Source organism: Mus caroli, unplaced genomic scaffold, assembly GCF_978045245.1.
Source record: "Mus caroli unplaced genomic scaffold, Mus_caroli_1 scaffold_2, whole genome shotgun sequence".
Classification (NCBI taxonomy): domain Eukaryota; kingdom Metazoa; phylum Chordata; class Mammalia; order Rodentia; family Muridae; genus Mus; species Mus caroli.
This window is the reverse complement of record NW_028227257.1, coordinates 115,741,292-115,760,997: the sequence shown is the minus strand read 5'-3', so window position 1 is coordinate 115,760,997 and position 19,706 is coordinate 115,741,292. Positions and strand designations below refer to the sequence as shown.

The 19,706-nt window shown below is 39.6% G+C and overlaps 1 protein-coding gene across 3 annotated transcripts in view; it reads right to left on the bottom strand.

The window, feature by feature from the left end:
* Positions 1-19,706, bottom strand: part of Grb14 (growth factor receptor bound protein 14) — a 117,146-nt gene that overhangs the window by 59,478 nt on the left and 37,962 nt on the right. The window contains exon 1 of one of the 3 annotated variants that reach the window (XM_021185083.3): positions 4,167-4,416. The exons of the other annotated variants lie outside the window; for them this stretch is intronic. Coding sequence (XP_021040742.1) covers positions 4,167-4,229 — 63 coding nt within the window. The 5' untranslated portion in view covers positions 4,230-4,416. Of the gene's footprint in view, positions 1-4,166; positions 4,417-19,706 lie in introns of those variants that run through there. 3 annotated transcript variants of the gene reach the window in all.

Below are 19,706 nucleotides of genomic sequence, written 5' to 3'. Positions count from 1 at the left end.
ATCTTTACCGCGAGGCCTAAGAAAACAAATCCCTCCCCTGTGCGATCCATGTCTTTGTTCCTTTCTTGTTACATAAAGTTATATTCTGCTTATAAAGCAGCAAAATTCTAAATTAAAATCGCAAGATAAAAAAGTGAAACCTGAATTGTAGCAGAAAGAATTCTGAAAACAAATACTGAAAAACAAAACAAAACAAAACAAAACAAAAAATTAAATAGCAAAACACACAGAGAAGATGGAAAAATCTAAAAACTTTCAGAAGCCTGGGATAAATATACATGATGGGTACTAAGATTTCAGTATTGTAAAAGGCAACCATAAAATGATGTCACAGGACGTGGTTGCTGAGTCACAAATCCCTACCTTTTCATTCAAAATTAAGACACTGAAGAGAAAAGCAAAGAGAGGTTTTAGAGAACTAGAATAAGCCTACAGTTCAGACAGAGACTTAGACAATAGCATTTGTGAAAGAAAGCAAGGGACACTGGAGACCAGTGAGCCAACCTGGGAGCTGGAACATAGAGCCCACAGGGTTAAAGTCATTTCAAGTGGGAGGGGAAAGGCTCCCTTGCAGGCTACTGTGAAGCTGATAGCTCCAGGGCCAGCCAGGCCTGGGGCATGTGTTTACTGAGCAGGTAGCTAGGAGTCCACTCAGAACTTTCTGGGAAAAACTGCGATATGATAATGTGTAATCACATAAATGCCTGGCTGTATGAGAAATGTGGTTAGAACATGATACTATCTTGAATCAATATAGAATTCCCACTTACCAATGACCTTGGGTCTTAAGAAAAAGTATATTGTACAAATTGGGTTTTTCCCTCCTCTTTCATTTCTGAACTTGCTTTAGGAATCTGTGTGCTTATTACAAATGTTTCCTACAAAGAAAGGTAGGATGCATAAAGAATGTGAAATAATTTGCAAGCATAATCTGACAAGCAGTATGAATTGAGCAGAGGCATCAGGATTGCAGAATTCAAATATGGTGTTAGGTCTTTGGATCGTGCAGACATTTTATGTTTTATTTATTTTATTTGTCATAATGTTCAACTGTTAATTTTGTGACCTTAAAGTGTTCTTCTTGGTGTAATTAATATGCCAGGCTAGAGTTTCAGTTCAGGTGCCCCACCCTACCCTGTGTGTGTGTGTGTGTGTGTGTGTGCACATGGGTGTAGGTGTGTGGGTGTGTATGCCCCTTTCTCTCTCCTCTCTCAACTTCTCTCTCTTACATACACAGAGAGAGAGAGATAGACAGACCGACAGACAGTCAGACAGAGAGAGAATGGAGCATAACAGCCACTTTCTACATAAAACATATTCTTCACTAGAACATATAGGAGTTGATGGATGTGCAGAGAAAGAATTTGCCTTCACTAAACCCAGAGCTAAGGTTAATGGTAACTGTACACAGCATAAGCCAATTCCATTTACAGATTGGCTTCAGGACATAACACACACCTAGGAAAAACACCATGGAACTCACCAAGCCTGGATTCTATTTCTAGTGTTGTCATTGACCTTCTGGGTGACCTTGCAGAAGGTACTTGACATCCAAGAGACTCAGACAAGGGAAGGGGAAATGAAGGAGGAGGAGCTGGGAGGAGGGGGAAGATCCACCTAGTAGAGAATCTGGGGAAAAAAATGCTAAGATTCAGAGATCTGATGAAACATTAAAATTCTGATTTACTGAAATCAATGATCTCCAATCATTACAGCATTAGAAGAAGTCCAATTTTTTCTCTAAAATCTACTAGACAGAATTTACAGGACCTCTCTCAGGCTCTGCTCTGTGTAAATGATTATTTTTCAAATTCAGCCTCTAATCACTCAACAGAATCCCAAGGGCCACATTAGAAGGCCACACTGGCTGATAAGAACCCTTCCTCAAGTGCCTCTGAGCATTTTCAGAAATGTCCCTGCCCTTTGGAATGATAGGGATGCCAGCTGCTCAATTGTCTGGCAAGGACCTCTCATCCAGGCCTTGAGTTTTATGCAAAATGTGTGAGCAGAGCCTTCTGGAAAAGAGGGGACATTGTCCTCCCTGGCAGTATTCTAAAGTGCTTGTGTTTATTTGTAAGGTCTGTTAGGGAGTAGTGCTAAGAACCAAATTGAGACTTAATGAAACACATACTAAGCGTAAAATCATCTAAAATTTTAGGGCATATGAAAAATGGCGAGTATGGAAAGTCTTCAAAGAAGGAACAAGGAAAAAAAAAAACTAATTTTGTGACCATCGCAGGTAAATGACTTTTAGTTAGAAAAGTGGAATTTTCTAAAATTAAGGAGAAACAACAACAACAACACAAGGTTTTCAAACCGATTCAGTAAACAAATAGATCCTTTGCGGGTAAAGTAGTAGGAGAAATGGGCTAAATATGTTCAGGAAACAAGGGTGTGCCAGGTTGTGTGCGTATACACTCACAGAACTGGCCTTTGCTAACTTTTATGTGCACTGTTAGAATGGCAACCTGATAAGATATTTATTACGAAGAATGCAGACGAAATCACATCTTTCCAAAGCCGCCTTGTTTTTCTCTTGCGTAGACTGTGTTGGAAACTGTTTTCCAGCCAAGTTTTGCTCCTACCTATTCCACCTTTGCTAATAGGTCAAGGTTCTTGAAAATGACGTCATGCTTTTCCATTGTTCCATACTGTCTGGTGAAAAATCGGCAAATTAAAATCTCAGCTAGAACCAAGGCAACGTGAAATCGACTCTTAGGGTCACAGACTACCACCACCTCCCAGTCCTGTCCCAGATATCAACTGTCTCCCCACAGGTCAGAATGGGAACTGGGGTGATGTTCCAACATAGCTCCTGTAGTAAGAGCCTAGACAGTAAGCAACCAATCCCATTAACACACCATAAAACAAAGCACGTGGTAGAGATTTGGTGACCCTATGCAGTGCCTTTAACTGGGTAAAGATGCCAAACGGTACAGGATTGGAGAAACGTTAACGGACTTTTCCCATGTGCCTAGCCCTTAGAGAAGCGACACCGCCATTAAATTTAAGTGAAGATAACAATTCAAGTTCAGAGCAAAATGTTTTAATTAAATTTGCTTAAAGCAAGCAAAAGGCATGAAGGAAAATAAAGAAAAAGAAAGAGCACACATTGACATTACAGTATAGCCACTCCACTGCCAAGTAAGGTGGACTTAGCAACTAGTAATTGACTGGCTGAAAAAATAAACTAAAAACTACAAATTAAAACCAATTTTTAAAGGGGGGGTGCTCTTTTTTAAAAAGATTTTTTGGGTTGTTCAATCTGTTCTGTTTCAAGTAAGTTAAACCATGACCTTTGGCTTAATGGAATCCACTAATAGTTAACAGTTAACTTTTAAAGTGTTGAGCAGAGAAACACTACACTGCCTTGTGTCACTAGACCCACTCAGAGAGGATATTTTTGCAGTAATGCGACTCCATGCCTTCGCTCCTCACTACACAACTATGGTTCTCTAAGTTTGGAGCATCTAGTTGTACTGGCAAGGGAAGCTTACTGTATTTACATTAGTAAGTAATTAGACAGGACAGATACAGTCTTACCAAATGAAATGTCCCACGTAAGACATGAAAGTAATCTTCAAAAAAAAACCCTACTATTTTCATACATAGGCTTCACTAGATTAATAATTAATAAAAATCCCTTTCCTGGGAGAATGAAATGGGAAAACTTTTCTTGAGCAAACAGAAACTCCATAGAAATGGGCCAACACACATGAAGAGAATCAGTTAAATTCTTACACAGTTCTCCCAACAGTGAAGAGGTGGATGCGTTATGAGTTACAAACAAAGAAGCTACCCCTTCACAAATGCAGAATATAATAGCTAGCAGATTTCCTGCTGAACTAAAGGCAGAGATGCCTGAAGTTACGGAAGAAAAGAATAAAAGGGAGAAGTTCACTGTATGCACTAAGTCACATCGGACGGTAACTGAGACCAGCGGCTTTTACATAGAGGTATTTTTACCACAGAGATGTTCTGGCAGCATTTGCCCCGACTTTGAGTCCGATAATATGTCTTTTTAAGTACCTGCAGCCTCAATGTTGTCCACTCTTTTCTCACAGTTAGGTAAGCTTCAAAGTTGTTAGTCTATACACCGTGACAGAAAAATAAAGGCAGGAAAAAAAAAAATCGCAAGGTTGGAAGAAGCAAAATAAGCCACGTACCCTCTTCTGTAGAACTATTGGTGTTATCGCAGGCAGGGTGACTCTTCTCGCACTCAGACTCATGCTTGTCCTTCTAGAATGATCCCTCTTAGAGATCACAGACGAAATGAAAGAAGCCCTTGATGGCTACTCCTCGGGAATCTCAAGACTCAGGGCAAAGAAACTCTGGGGAAGTAATAAATGTCACCCTGCCTCTGTGATCCCAGGCTACCCAAAGCCAATTAAGGATGGCTGTGGACAGGACAGGGCTGCAGCCAATCACGGCTCCCAGAACCCCGCCTTTGTCCTTGGAGACTCATTCGGATACTTTTGTTTATGATATTTAAAGAACCAGATTAACAGGCATCTAGTTCCCTTCATTTTTTTTTCCAAAACAGTGCAATTCAATGCCATCTTTGTTGACTAAGCAGCTGTTTTGCTAAAGCATTTCAAAGCAAGGCAGAAGAGAAACTCATTACATTATTTCACATATATTACAGTAGCTACATACATTAAAGTATATCAGTATGTAAGTGAACCAAATTTATTTATGCAACTCACAAAAAAATCATAAATGCTTCAACTGTAACATCAGGTGTGAGACACTGAGAGAGACCCTCTCTTAAAACTGGCAAAGCATTTTAATTTATGCCATAAGTTTCAATGCTAGATTTAACATAAGCAATATATATCACGTCCCAAGCAGCTAAAATGTTTCTACCATGAAACTTCCAGCCATTCTCAAGGTCTTATCCTGTTGAATATTACATATTAAGCACAAAGCTGACAATCAATATAAATAATGTTAAACAGAAAAAGAATTCATGATATCTGTTCTGATCTTCACACATTTGGGGAAAGCAGAGGTTTGCATAATTTAGCATACTTCACCATATTAAAACACTTGGAAAAAAAAACAGCTGCTGCTCAAAGCTATCTTAAATGTTTAATAGCTTTAACAATTTAAGGAGAATAACTCTCATTTTTATTCTGGTATTTTAGGGGTTAGAGGAAGTTGGCAAATAAAACACAAAACAAACACTAATCCTTAACAAGGAAGTTTCCTATAAAGAATTAAAGAAACACTCAAAAATACCCCCCCCAAAAAAAGCCTACATGTAAAAACTATTCTGAGTTGTCACAATGGTAAAATCAGTCTGGACTCTCACACTTGCAAAGCCTGCTGCACCCTAGTGTTTCTCACAGGTGACCCACAGACTAGGCACTGCCCCCAGTGTGAAGGCAGGGACTTCTGCAGAGACTGGCAGGATGGCCGCATCAACAGGGCTGGTGGGAGCCGGGATGGCTATGCAGACACACACCTTCCATGTCACTATGCCAACTGCATCCTCAGGGGCAGTGCCTCACTGCCTCACCTGAGTTTGATTTCTGCACAAGCTGAGCTCATAGTCCTCAAAAGGACTCCTTACTCCAAATTCCAAAGCCCAGTGTGCCCTCAGCTCAGTGTCTAGGAGAAGGGGGTCTGAAGCCCCATACAAGGAACATCAATATGAACTAACCAGTACCCCCAGAGTTCCTTGGAACTATACCACCAATCAAAGAAAACACATGGTGGAACTTGTGGCTCTAGCTATACATGTAGCCGAGGATGGCCTTGTTGGTCATCAATGGGAGGAGAAGCCCTTGGTCCTGTGAAGGCTCTATTCCCCAGTATAAGGGAACGCCAGGACCAGGAATGGGAGTGGGTGGGTTGGGGAGCGGGGGTGGGAGGAAGGGGATAGGGGATTTTCGGAGGGGAAACTAGGAAAGGGGATAACATTTGAAATGTAAACAAAGAAAATATCTAATAAAAATGAAAAAAAAGAGTGCTTAAGGTAGGTGATCTCCTACAGTTCTAATTTGGGATTATCAGTTTTATACTTATCTAGTTAGGTTTATCATGCTAAAAGATATCAACACATATTCACTATGCAAGGTAATGGTTTCACAATAATATTGACATTCAGTTATATTGTATACATTTACCACGCTCACCCCCAAGAGACTTGGCTGTCTCCCACTCTTTTCACACTAGACTCTTCTTTCTCTCAAATACCCCACTTCTAATTCCATGGCATTATTCATTGTGCATATGTATGATTGCATACATGCAACAGCACGTGAGTAGTGGTCAGAAAACAGCTTGTAGAAGTCAGTTGTCTTCTGCAGCAGACTGAGTGGGTCCCAGGAATTGAACTCAGAACCTCAGGCCTGCCAGAAAGTACCCCCACTTTAAACCTTCATGTTGTGTATATGTGTGTGTGTGTGTGTGTGTGTGTGTGTATGTGTGTATGTGTGTCTGTGAGAGAGAGAGACAGAGACAGACAGACAGATACAGAGAGACAGAGAGAGATGGGAGTCTTTTTTAAAGAAAATTACTAACAAAATTACTACAAGAGATAGAGACTACCATCTGTGAAATAAAAGGTTCTTGTATAATCTTAAGCTAATATTGACAAAGCCTTCGGCATATACATAACTTCAAGAATATTAACCATTTTATACCTTGCTATCTCCTCAGTTTCAATGTAAAATAGTATAAAGTATTAGTTTTCATCTTAAATATCTTATTGGTGTTTCATCAAAAGGAAAATTATTTATTTCACTATATCACTTAAGAAAATAACATATTGTATGTTCACATTGTTAAGCATTAGGCATATTATTAAATAATTGGGAATATTGTAAATAATTAATGTTAAATAATAAATATTTAATTATGTATATTATTAAATAATTAGCTATACTATTAAATAGTAAATTAAATAAGACATTGTATGTCCACATTACTAGATACTAGGCATATTATTAAATATTAGGTATATTATTAAATAATAAATACCTAAATATTAAATTAGGTATAATATTAAATAATATATTTCACTGACTCGGTGATATACAGACATCAGCTTTTAAATTAAAACATTGTACTCTCTAGTTTGCAAGACTAACAGGGATTAAATATCAAGTACCAGAGAAGCACCAAGGGAGAAGAAACTGCAAAGTAGGATAAAATAGACTCTGAGGTGGAAGCCACATTTGCCTTCAGAAATTAAGAGAAAAGAGCACAAGGCTTGAGAACTGATGTGCGTCTATGAGAATGTCCCAAGCTCACTGGCAGGTTTGAAGCCTGGGTACCTTCAAACTAGCATTGCTTCATATCATACCCTTGAGTCTGCTAAACCATAATGTGGCTCCTTTCTGTCAAGACAGACTCTAGGTCTTGACTTTACCCATGTCCAGCATATCAACTGTGCATGGATTTTTAACATCATTTGGCAGAGGGCTAATTGCTCAAGTGTGAGTGACAGGCCCTATCTTTGGAACTCGTGGAAATTACCATTTCTAAGTTTTCAGAGAAAAATAAAAGACATTTTGCAACTCCCTGATACTGGTAAGGTGACTGTCTCTGAAAAATTAAACATAAACACTTTTGCTAGCCAAACCACTAAAAAAAAAAAAAAAAAAAAAAAAAAAAAACAACAACAACAACAAAAAAACCCACAGATGGCATGCACACTGAAGCCAGGTGATGTACCTTTTCAGTAATCTCCTTCAGGTGACCATGTTGTCTGTGTTCCAGCTGGGTTTTCAGTTATTTTAGATACAGGTAAATTTTAACTTTGGCATACTCTTTTTATCAGTAAGAATTTCCAATGATTTTTATCATTTACTACCCTGTCTCCTGAACTTTAAAGTCTTCACAGGCTTTCAGTTAGGACCCATGACTGATGCTTTCAGAAATGTATTGAAGATCAACGAATCCAGGTTTGTGTTTACACTCAAAAGAGACCATGAATAAGTGTTGAGGAAAGCCTTCTTCAGTTCTTCTTAGAGACAGAGTAGCCACTTATCTTCTCAATTGCAATTTTGACTTGCAAAGATTTTCCTAATATAACAGGGTCAATGGGCATCATGCAATAGCCCCTTATATTTTTTTATTAATATTTCGGCAAAGCACAAGTAACTTTTTTTCCACCCAAAATATATCAGATTAGGGTTGTAACACAGCTGTAGAGTACTTGTTTAGCACGGGTAAAGTTTTTGCTTTAATCCCCCTGCTCCTGTACTTTCAAAAAAAAATGTGTATATAGGCATTTCAATTGAAAAGTAACAAAACAACTATTATATTGCTATTAATATTAATAGTCACTGTGTTTCGGGTACTATGCTGCTTTTAATATTTAAGTGTCTCTCCTACAAAGCAGCACTTGTTATTCATTGGGAAAATAAAGCTGGAAAAATAGCAAGATAGGAAACTGTGTCAGAGATGAGTATACACTTAAACCAGTTTATGAGTTCCGCAAACCGGTGTGCCAATAAAACAGTGCAGAAAACCACCTGGACCTCTCCAAGAGACCCAGACTGTCGCTGAGCATGTCCATTCCCATTCTGAACTACATTGCTCAATACAGAGCGGCAAAAAGAATCCTCTTCACACAACAAATGCTTCTGATGGACTAATTCGTTCCTTTCATTAACTTGCTTAGTAAATATATTTACTGTGGCCCTTACTATATATAAAGAAAGGTCTACATTACTTTCCATGGGAAACTTAAAGTTGAACAAATCCTAATCATTATTTGCCAATGGAACTGACAAGTTAGCAAGTAGTCACAATAGTTCAAGGGACTCGTGGGCAGAGCAGGATGCCTGCAGAGTCTCAGCTGAATAGTAGTAGATCCACGCACACGATTTCTCCTTGTATACACTCAACAGCAACCTTCGCTCCCAGAACTCCACATAGTCTGCACCCTGCTTCTATCTAGGAGGCTCATTAAGTCGCCAACCCTCCCAAATCTTTCACAGCCTGAGCAAAGCCACAGTTTGCAAAAGTTTCCTTTTTCGTACATCCGCCAAGGGTCTCTCCTTTCATATAGCACAAGTTGTCTCAGAATCAAGTGGTAGTGGTGTGTGAGAGAAAACAGCCATGTGTCAAATCCTCATGAATTTGTTGGGCACTACAGATATTTTACTTTATTCTAACAAATCTGTAAAGTAGATATGCTTTAATCCCATTTCACAGATTCAAGTCTTGTCTGGCCTCTCTATACTTGTCTTTGGCTCACACTAGTTCATTGAAAGTTCAGCTCATGTCTCCTATGTAGGTGTGCTTCAGTTCATGTTGAATACAGCTACATGAAAACAGGAACATGTCTACCTTCTAACTATTCCAGTCTACAAACTGTCTATACACAAGGTGACAAGTGTAAGGGTGGTAATACTTTTTCTTTACCCAACCCTACATGTGCCTCTTAGACAAATAAGATCTTAGCCTTGCTTACCCAAAACAGATTTCTCTGTCACTTCATCTATTTTTATACACTGGGCTACTATGCTAGCCACCTGAAGGAAATTATTCCGTATCCACATGCATTCTCTCTCTCAAAGACCCAGGTCAAATTTCTCTCCACCAGAAAGTCATCCTTCCATCTAAGTCATAGAGGCTATTGCTTTCTACATTTTTATATCTACTTCTTGTGTTTTGGCCTGTGCTTAACAGTGCATTGGTTATATAGCTTATAAAGTCTTTCATAATCTGTAGAGAGTTCTGCCTAAGGAAACTATAATACTTACTGGCGAGGGTCAGGCTCTAACTTTCCCTGTTCCCCAGACTACCCAGTAGAGGACTCTTGTGTACCGTGGATGTTATCTTCATGTAGAGTCAATGGGGAAAGAATTGTCACTCTAGGCACAAAGTCAAGTCTCCTTTCTTATCTTAACTAATGGCTAATTCTGAATAAAAACACACCTGATTACATGGCTTTTGATATTTTATCTTTTTTGTTTTGTAGCTCTGAATATCCTGGCACTCACTATGTAGTCCAGGCTGGCCTCTAACTCAAAGAACTACTCCTAATTCTGCCTCCTGAGAAATTGAGATTTCTTTGATTTATGAGTCTTCGGACGGCCATTGGTGTGAATGATAAATCTGCACAGTGTTCTGAAAACACAAGTTTCAGAGTAAGATTGTTCCAGCAGTTGGCGTGCATCGTCCCTGGCTTGGTAGGAAAAGTCAGAACCTCTGGTTCTATCCGCATCCATTCTTGGAAAGTACACTACTACTCAGGCCCATGATAGGATGTATCATCACACCTGGTGAGCTCAGTGTTAACCATAATGCTTTTCTCTCTTCACTCCAACAGCTATTTCTTTCTTTGAGAATGCCTATAACAGCTCACCAGTTTAACCACTCATGGGAATTTCTTCTTAGAAATTACTGAGTGACTCGTGGACCCTCAGGACAACAGGATTCACAGGGTGTACTTCATGAAATTATCTGAAAATGCCTCCATCTGTTCTACTGAATGTTGATCCATTAACCCTTCCTGTCAAAGAGGTATATTGTCTTAAGATGGGTAAGTTAGGAGGGGAGGGGACCACTTAAACAATGTATTTGGTTCTGTAACTGGCTGTAAATAAAGTACAGAAACCTTAAAACTGTGAAATATTAGATAAGTCCCCCAAATGGCAAAGGATTCGAGAATGAATGTAACTCCTCATGAAAAAAATTACACAGCTGTTCAAGAAAAGCTTGACAAAATAAGTAAGGCAGTGAGAAGGGCCATGCTATATCCTGAAGAGCATGGTTCTCATCTGTAGCATGAAGATATACAGTATGGTATAGATTGTATTTTACTGTGGAAGATGATCTATATTTTTATCCAAGAATGCTATATAGAAAGATTAATGACATAAAATATCTATCAGAAAAATGAAAATTGCCAGATTAGAAAAAGGCAAACTTTCAGAGAAACCAGGGAAGTAGAGGCAGCAGAATGAGGCAGTCTCACAGATACAAGGCTATCAATAATATTCTTTCTGTACATGAGCTTGTGGCCTAAGTTGTGATCCATAGAGTGTAGGTCAGAAAGACATAAATATCTTGGCTACATATCTTAGACTTTCATTTCCCTGAAGGTTTTTCTTAAGAAAAGTAGACTGAATGTACAAAGCAAGTCCTCACCTTTCTTCCCATCCCCTCAAAACTGAAAATGATCTGAGGGTGAACAGAACAAAGAAGGGGCAAGAGAGCAGACAGAATAACATCCTTGCTGAGAAAGAAGACATCTCATCCTTTTATTCCAGGATGGGATAAAAATGATGCTTTATGGAGAAATGAAATTAAAAGAATGTCTAAACCTAGAAGATTCTTGGAGTTGGGTTAGAAAAAAAAAAACAAAAACAAAAAGCAAACAAACAAACAAAACACAGAATGAACACTTTCACATGAAAAGTGAGAGGAAAGATTCAGAGAGGAGAAGGATTTGAGGAAGCAGGCATTGTGGAAGGGAGCAGAGAGCTGAAAGGAGGAGGTCCTCAACCCTCTCCTGGCCTCGGGATAAAGATCCTGGACACACTCTTCACAAACAGTCCCAGTGCCTGAAGTAAGGACATAATGTAACAGGAATTCGGCAGAGGCAACCCAGCGAATCCAACAAACTGGGCCTTAAAGATGCCTAAGTAAGCGCCAGCACACTGAAAAAATAGAAGCAAGGAACATGGAATTTACACAAGCAGAACATGGACATTTAATTTCAGTGCATTACGTTACCCAAGAAAATCGCAATTACAGGCAAAGAGGTGACAGAAATAAAAAAGTAGCCAAAGTGAGAAGAAAAATTACCTAGATGTTTTCTTTTTTTTTTTTTTTGACTTCTTTTTTTTAATTAGGTATTTTCCTCAATTACATTTCCAATGCTATCCAAAAAGTCCCCAATACACCCCCCCAGTCCCCCACCCACCCACCCCCACCCCTTGGCCTTGGCATTCCCCTGTACTGGGGCATATAAAGTTGGCAAGTCCAATGGGCCTCTCTTTCCAGTGATGGCCAACTAGGTCATTTTTGATACAAATGCAGCTAGAGTCAAGAGCTCTGGGGTACTGGTTAGTTCATAATAATGTTCCACCTATGGGGTTGCAGTTCCCTTTAGCTCCTTGGGTACTTTCTCTAGCTCGTCCATTGGGGGCCCTGTGATCCATCCAATAGCTGACTGTTGAGCATCCACTTCTGTGTTTGCTAGGCCCCGGCATTGTCTCACAAGAGACAGCTATATCTGGGTCCTTTCAGCAAAATCTTGCTAGTGTATGCAATGGTGTCAGCGTTTGGAAGCTGATTATGGGATGGATCCCTGGATATGGCAGTCTTTAGATGGTCCATCCTTTCTTCACAGCTCCAAACTTTATCTCTGTAACTCTTTCCATGGGTGTTTTGTTCCCAATTCCAAGAAGGGGCACAGTGTCCACACTTTGGTCTTCGTTCTTCTTGAGTTTCATGCGTTTAACAAATTGTATCTTATATCTTGGGTATCCTAAGTTTTTGGGCTAATAACCACTTATCAGTGAGTACATATTAGTTCCTTTGTGAATATGTTACCTCACTCAGGATGATGCCCTCCAGATCCATCCATTTGCCTAGGAATTTCATAAATTCATTCCTTTTAATAGCTGAGTAGTACTCCATTGTGTAAATGGACCACATTTTCTGTATCCATTCCTCTGTTGAGGGGCATCTGGGTTCTTTCCAGCTTCTGGCTATTATAAATAAGGCTGCTATGAACATAGTGGAGCATGTGTCCTTCTTACCGGTTGGAACATCTTCTGGATATATGTCCAGGAGAGGTATTGCTGGATCCTCTGGTAGTATTATGTCCAATTTTCTGAGGAACCGCCAAACTGATTTCCAGAGTGGTTGTACCAGCTTGCAATCCCACCAACAATGAAGGAGTGTTTCTCTTTCTCCACATCTTCGCCAGCATCTGCTGTCACCTGAATTTTTGATCTTAGCCATTCTGACTGGTGTGAGGTGGAATCTCAGGGTTGTTTTGAGTTGCATTTCCCTGATGATTAAGGATGTTGAACATTTTTTTCAGGTGCTTCTCAGCCATTCGGTATTCCTCAGGTGAGAATTCTTTGTTCAGTTCTGAGCTCAATTTTTTAACGGGGTTATTTGATTTTCTGGAGTCCACCTTCTTGAGTTCTTTATATATATTGGATATTAGTCCCCTATCTGTTTTAGGATAGGTAAATATCCTTTCCCAATCTGTTGGTGGTCTTTTTGACTTATTGATGGTGTCTTTTGCCTTGCAGAAGCTTTGCAACTTTATGAGGTCCCATTTATCGATTCTCGATCTTACAGCACAAGCCTTTGCTGTTCTATTCAGGAATTTTTCCCCTGTACCCATATCTTCGAGGCTTTTCCCTACTTTCTCCTCTATAAGTTTCAGTGTCTCTGGTTTTATGTGGAGTTCCTTAATCCACTTAGATTTGACCTTGGTACAAGGAGATAGGAATGGATCAATTCGCATTCTTCTACATGATAACTGCCAGTTGTGCCAGCACCATTGTTGAAAATGTGGTCTTTTTTTCACTGGATGGTTTTTGCTCCCTTGTCAAAGATCAAGGGACCATAGGTATGTGGGTTGAACTCAGGGTCTTCAATTCTGTTCCATTGGTCTACTTGTCTGTCATTATACCAGTACCATGCAGTTTTTATCACAATTGCTCTGTAGTACAGCTTTAGGTCAGGCATGGTGATTCCACCAGAGGTTCTTTTATCATTGAGAAGAGTTTTTGCTATCCTAGGTTTTTTGTTGTTACAGATGAATTTGCAGATTGCCCTTTCTAATTCGTTGAAGAATTGAGTTGGAATTTTGATGGGGATTGCATTGAATCTGTAGATTGCTTTTGGTAAGACAGCCATTTTTACAATGTTGATCCTGCCAATCCATGAGCATGGGAGGTCTTTCCATATTCTGAGATCTTCTTTAATTTCTTTCTTCAGGGACTTGAAGTTCTTGTCATACAGATTTTCACTTCCTTAGTTAGAGTCACGCCAAGGTATTTTATATTGTTTGTGACTATTGAGAAGGGTGTTGTTTTCCTAATTTCTTTCTCAGCATGTTTATCCTTTGTGTACAGAAAGGCCATTGACTTGCTTGAGTTAATTTTATATCCAGCTACTTCACCGAAGCTATTTATCAGGCTTAGGAGTTCTCTGGTGGAATTTTTAGGGTCACTTATGTATAATATCTATCATCTGCAAAAAGCGATATTTTGACTTCTTCTTTTCCGATTTGTATCCCCTTGATCTCCTTTTGTTGTCGAATTGCTCTGGCTAGGACTTCAAGTACAATGTTGAATAGGTAGGGAGAGAGTGGGCAGCCTTGTCTAGTCCCTGATTTTAGTGAGATTTCTTCCAGCTTCTCACCATTTACTTTGATGTTGGCTACTGGTTTGCTGTATATTGCTTTTATCATGGTTAGGTATGGGCCTTGAATTCCTGATCTTTCCAAGACTTTTATCATGAATGGGTGTTGGATTTTGTCAAATGCTTTTTCAGCATCTAAGGAGATGATCATGTGGTTTTTGTCTTTGAGTTTGTTTATATAATGGATTACATTGATGGATTTTCATATATTGAACCATCTTTGCATCCCTGGGATGAAACCTACTTGGTCAGGATGGATGATTGTTTTGATGTGTTCTTGAATTCGGTTAGCGAGAACTTTATTGAGGATTTTTGCATCAATATTCATAAGGGAAATTGGTCTGAAGTTCTCTAATTTTGTTGGGTCTTTATGTGGTTTAGGTATCAGAGTAATTGTGGCTTCATAGAATGAGGTGGGTAGAGTACCTTCTCATTCTATTTTGTGGAATAGTTTGTGAAGAACTGGGATTAGATCTTCTTTGAAGGTTTGATAGAACTCTGCACTAAACCCATCTGGTCCTGGGCTTTTCTTGGTTGGGAGACTATTAATGACTGCTTCTATTTCTTTAGGGGATATGGGACTGTTTAGATCATTAACCTGATCTTGATTTAACTTTAGTACCTCGTATCTGTCTAGAAACTTGTCCATTTAATCCAGGTTCTCCAGTTTTGTTGAGTATAGCCTTTTGTAGAAGGATCTGATGGTGTTTTGGATTTCTTCAGGGTCTGTTGTTATGTCTCCCTTTTCATTTCTGATTTTGTTAATTAGAATACTTTCCCTATGCCCTCTAGTGAGTCTGGCTAAGGGTTTATCTATCTTGTTGATTTTCTCAAAGAACCAGCTCCTCGATTGGTTGATTCTTTGAATTGTTCTTCTTGTTTCCACTTGGTTGATTTCACCCCTGAGTTTGATTATTTCTTGCCGTCTACTCCTCTTGGGTGAATTTGCTTCCTTTCGTTCTAGAGCTTTTAGGTGTGTTGTCAAGCTGTTAATGTGTGCTCTCTCTAGTTTCTTTTTGGAGGCACTCAGAGCTATGAGTTTTCCTCTTAGAAATGCTTTCAATGTGTCCCATAAGTTTGGGTATGTTGTGGCTTCATTTTCATTAAACTCCAGAAAGTCCTTAATTTCTTTCTTTATTCCTTCCTTGACCAAGGTATCATTGAGAAGAGTGTTGTTTAGTTTCCACGTGTGTGTTGGCTTTCTATTATTTATTTTGTTATTGAAGATCAGTCTTAGTCCATGGTAATCTGATAGGATGCATGGGACAATTTCAATATTTTTGTATATATTGAGGCTTGTTTTGTGACCAATTATGTGGTCAATTTTGGAGAAGGTACCGTGAGGTGCTGAGAAGAAGGTATATCCTTTTGTTTTAGGATAAAATGTTCTGTAGATATCTGTCAGATCCATTTGTTTCATAACCTCTGTTAGTTTCACTGTGTCCCTGTTTAGTTTCTGCTTCCATGATCTGTCCATTGGTGAAAGTGGTGTGTTGAAGTCTCCCACTATTATTGTGTGAGCTGCAATGTGTGCTTTGAGCTTTACTAAAGTATCTTTAATGAATGTGGCTGCCCTTGTATTTGGAGCATAGATATTCAGAATTGATAGTTCCTCTTGGAGGATTTTACCTTTGATGTGAATGAAGTGCCCTTCCTTGTCTTTTTTGATGACTTTGGGTTGGAAGTCAATCTTATCAGATATTATAATGGCTACTCCAGCTTGTTTCTTCCTACCATTTGCTTGGAAAATTGTTTTCCAGCCTTTCATTCTGAGGTAGTGTCTATCTTTTTCTCTGAGATGAGTTTCCTGTAAGCAGTAAAATATTGGGTCCTGTTTCTGTAGCCAGTCTGTTAGTCTATGTCTTTTTATTGGGGAGTTGAGTCCATTGATATTAAGAGATATTAGGGAGAAGTAATTGTTCCTTCCTTTTATTTTTGTTGTTAGAGTTGGTGTTCTGTTCTTGTGGCTGTCTTCTTTTAGGTTTGTTGAGGGATTACCTTCTTGCTTTTTCTAGGACGTGGTTTCCGTCCTTGTATTGGTTTTTTTCTGTTATTATCCTTTGAAGGGCTGGATTTGTGGAAAGATAATGTGTGAATTTGGTTTTGTCGTGGAATACTTTGGTTTCTCCATCTATGGTAATTGAGAGTTTGGCTGGGTATAGTAGCCTGGGCTGGAAATTGTGTTCTCTTAGTTTCTGTATAACATCTGTCCAGGCCCTTCTGGCTTTCATAGTCTCTGGTGAAAAATCCGGTGTAATTCTGATAGGCTTGCCTTTATATGTTACTTTACCTTTTTCCCTTACTGCTTTTAGTATTCTATCTTTATTTAGTGCATTTGTTGTTCTGATTATTATGTGTAGGAAGGAATTTCTTTTCTGGTCCAGTCTATTTGGAGTTCTGTAAGCTTCTTGTATGTTCATGGGCATCTCTTTCTTTAGGTTTGGGAAGTTTTCTTCTATAATTTTGTTGAAGATATTTGCTGGTCCTTTGAGTTGAAAATCTTCATTCTCATCTACTCCTATTATCCGTAGGTTTGGTCTTCTCATTTTGTCCTGGATTTCCTGGATGTTTTAAGTTAGGATCTTTTTGCATTTTCCATTTTCTTTGATTGTCATGTCGATGTTCTCTATGGAGTCTTCTGCACCTGAGATTCTCTCTTCCATCTCTTGTATTCTATTGCTGATGCTCGCATCTATGGTTCCAGATTTCTTTCCTAGGGTTTCTATCTCCAGCGTTGCCTCAATTTGGGTTTTCTTCATTGTCTCTACTCCCCTTTTTAGGTCTTGGATGGTTTTATTCAATTCCATCACCTGTTTGGTCTGGTTTTCCTGCAATTCTTTAAGGGATTTTTGTGCTTCCTCTTTAATGTCTTCTACCTGTTTAGCAGTGTTCTCCTGCAATTCTTTAAGGGATTTTTGTGCTTCCTCTTTAATGTCTTCTACCTGTTTAGCAGTGTTCTCCTGTATTTCTTTAAGTGTGTTATTAAAGTCCTTCTTGATGTCCTCTAACATCATCATGAGATATGCTTTTAGATCCGGTTCTAGCTTCTCCGGTGTGTTGGGGTGCCCTGGACTGGGCGAAGTGGGAGTGCTGGGTTCTGATGATGGTGAGTGGTCTTGGTTTCTGTTAGTAAGATTATTACGTTTACCTTTCGCCATCTGGTAATCTCTGGGGTTAGTTGTTATCATTGTCACTGTTTAAAGATTGGAGCAGACTCTGTTTTCTACTCACCAGAAGTCTTAAGATCCTGTGGCGGGTGTCCTGGGTAGCTGGCGGGTGTCAGCTGACCCTGCGCCCTAGCTACCCTGGTGCTGGTCAGACCGGAAGAGGCTTGTGGCCCTACTCAGGCCGGTTTTCTGCCTCCCCAACCAAAGCAGTCTCAGGTCCCGCACGATTGGACTGGAGCAGAAGCTGTGTTCCACTCACCAGAAGTCTCAAGATCCTGTGGCGGATGTCGTGGGTAGCTGGCGGGTGTCAGCTGACCCCACGCCCCAGCCACCCCAGTGCTGGTCAGACAGGAAGAGTCCTGTGGCCCCACTCAGGCCGGTTTTCTGCCTCCCTAACTAATGCAGTCTCAGGTCTCGCACGCAATTGGATTGGAGCAGAAGCTGTGTTCCACTCAGACTGGAAGACTACCTAGATGTTTATTTTTGAAAAACTTTCAAATGTAAGGACTGGGCTGACAAGATGGCTCAGTGAGTACATGTGCTTGCCAACAACACTGGCACCAAGTTTGACCACAGGATCCACAAGGCAGAGAGAGAGAATAGACTACAAGCTGTTCACTGACTTCTACATTCACACCATGGTGCATGGCCCACCTCCAAACTCAAAAGACTTAACAGACAAATCTTCACAAAAGAAAATAAGAATAATGGGGAAAGGATAAACATAAAAGTTAAACATAAGAACATTTTCATAATATGATCTTAACATAAAATTTGAGCACGCGGTCAGGGAGGCTCCTGAGGTCCCCCCAAAAAACAATTCAGGCAGTTGTTACTGCTATGGGTCATACACCAAAACCATATGAAAGGAAAACCCTACAGCTGAAGAAATCAGATAGAGGCCAATGTAAAGAAATCATGCTGTGGCTAAGAAGTGTCTTGTCTGCTGGCTATCCCTCAGAGCACCAGAAGGAGCTGTCCAAGCTGCTGGCTAAGAATTAGCATCAACCATCTTACTCAGCTATGGACTCTGGGCACAACATTACTGACTAGTCAGGCAAGATGTGCTCACCACAGCATTAGTGGCAACTATGCTAAGGATGCAACCAATCCCTTTAACTTAAGTTCAACACCAGCTTAATAAGAGGGAACTCATGTGTAGTATTACAAGCTTAACCATAACACCAAGGCTGGAGAATTCACTGGCTGTATTGGGCTTACTGCTGATTTGATAGGTGACCCTGATATCCCTGTCAAATTGCCTTCTAAGTGTGCCTGTGCCTTGGTGTGCATCTTTTCACAGTGGTTACCAGTTACTGTGAAGACTCAGAACTGGTCACAGGGCTGAAAAGAAACAACTGTTGAATGTTCATGTATAAATAGGACATCTATGCCATGCCCTCCAATGTTCAGTAAATAGAGGAGCAAAAAGAAGATAACAGAAAGAAGAAGGGGATAAAAGTGTGATGTGAAAGACTATCTTCTATACATGACATGGCCATTGCCTTGTCATGTCACCCACGTTGCTAGCAACTCGAATGAACCTTATTTCCCTACAAAGCAAAGCAATAAATAAAAACAGAGAGAGAGAGAGAGAGAGAGAGAGAGAGAGAGAGAGAGAGAGAGAGAGAAATGAAAGTAGAGGGGGCTTGTTTGGGAAGAAGAGGAGATCGGTGAGGGGTGAGTATGGGCCAAGAGGAAACTAAGAAAGTAAATTATATATACACACACACACACACACACACACTTGCTAATAAAAAAAAATTAAGAAAAAAACCTCACAGTTTCCCAGAAAAACTTTACACTATAACCCTTCCTCCAAAAGTTAACCTCTTTGGATAACCAGCAGGAAAGTTCTGATAGCTACTCAGGGTGATGGAGAAATTCATCCCTTGCATATTTTAGTGGATTCAGCTTGATAACCTTGAAAGAGTCATTCTCATGAAACACTTGGAGCGAAAGAAATAAGGAGGCTTATAAACAGAAAGACTCATTAGTAATAAACGTAACCATGTTTATAAGTTTACAAGCTAGAAAGCCTTATTCTCCTGGGATCTTGAGTTTGCTAAAAGATAAAGTGCAGCAACCAAGACATGGGCAGAATACACATGAAAGAGCCAAGAGGTCTGGAATAAACAATGAAATTAGCTAGAGTCCTGTGGTTCAATGAAGTGTGTGAGTGTA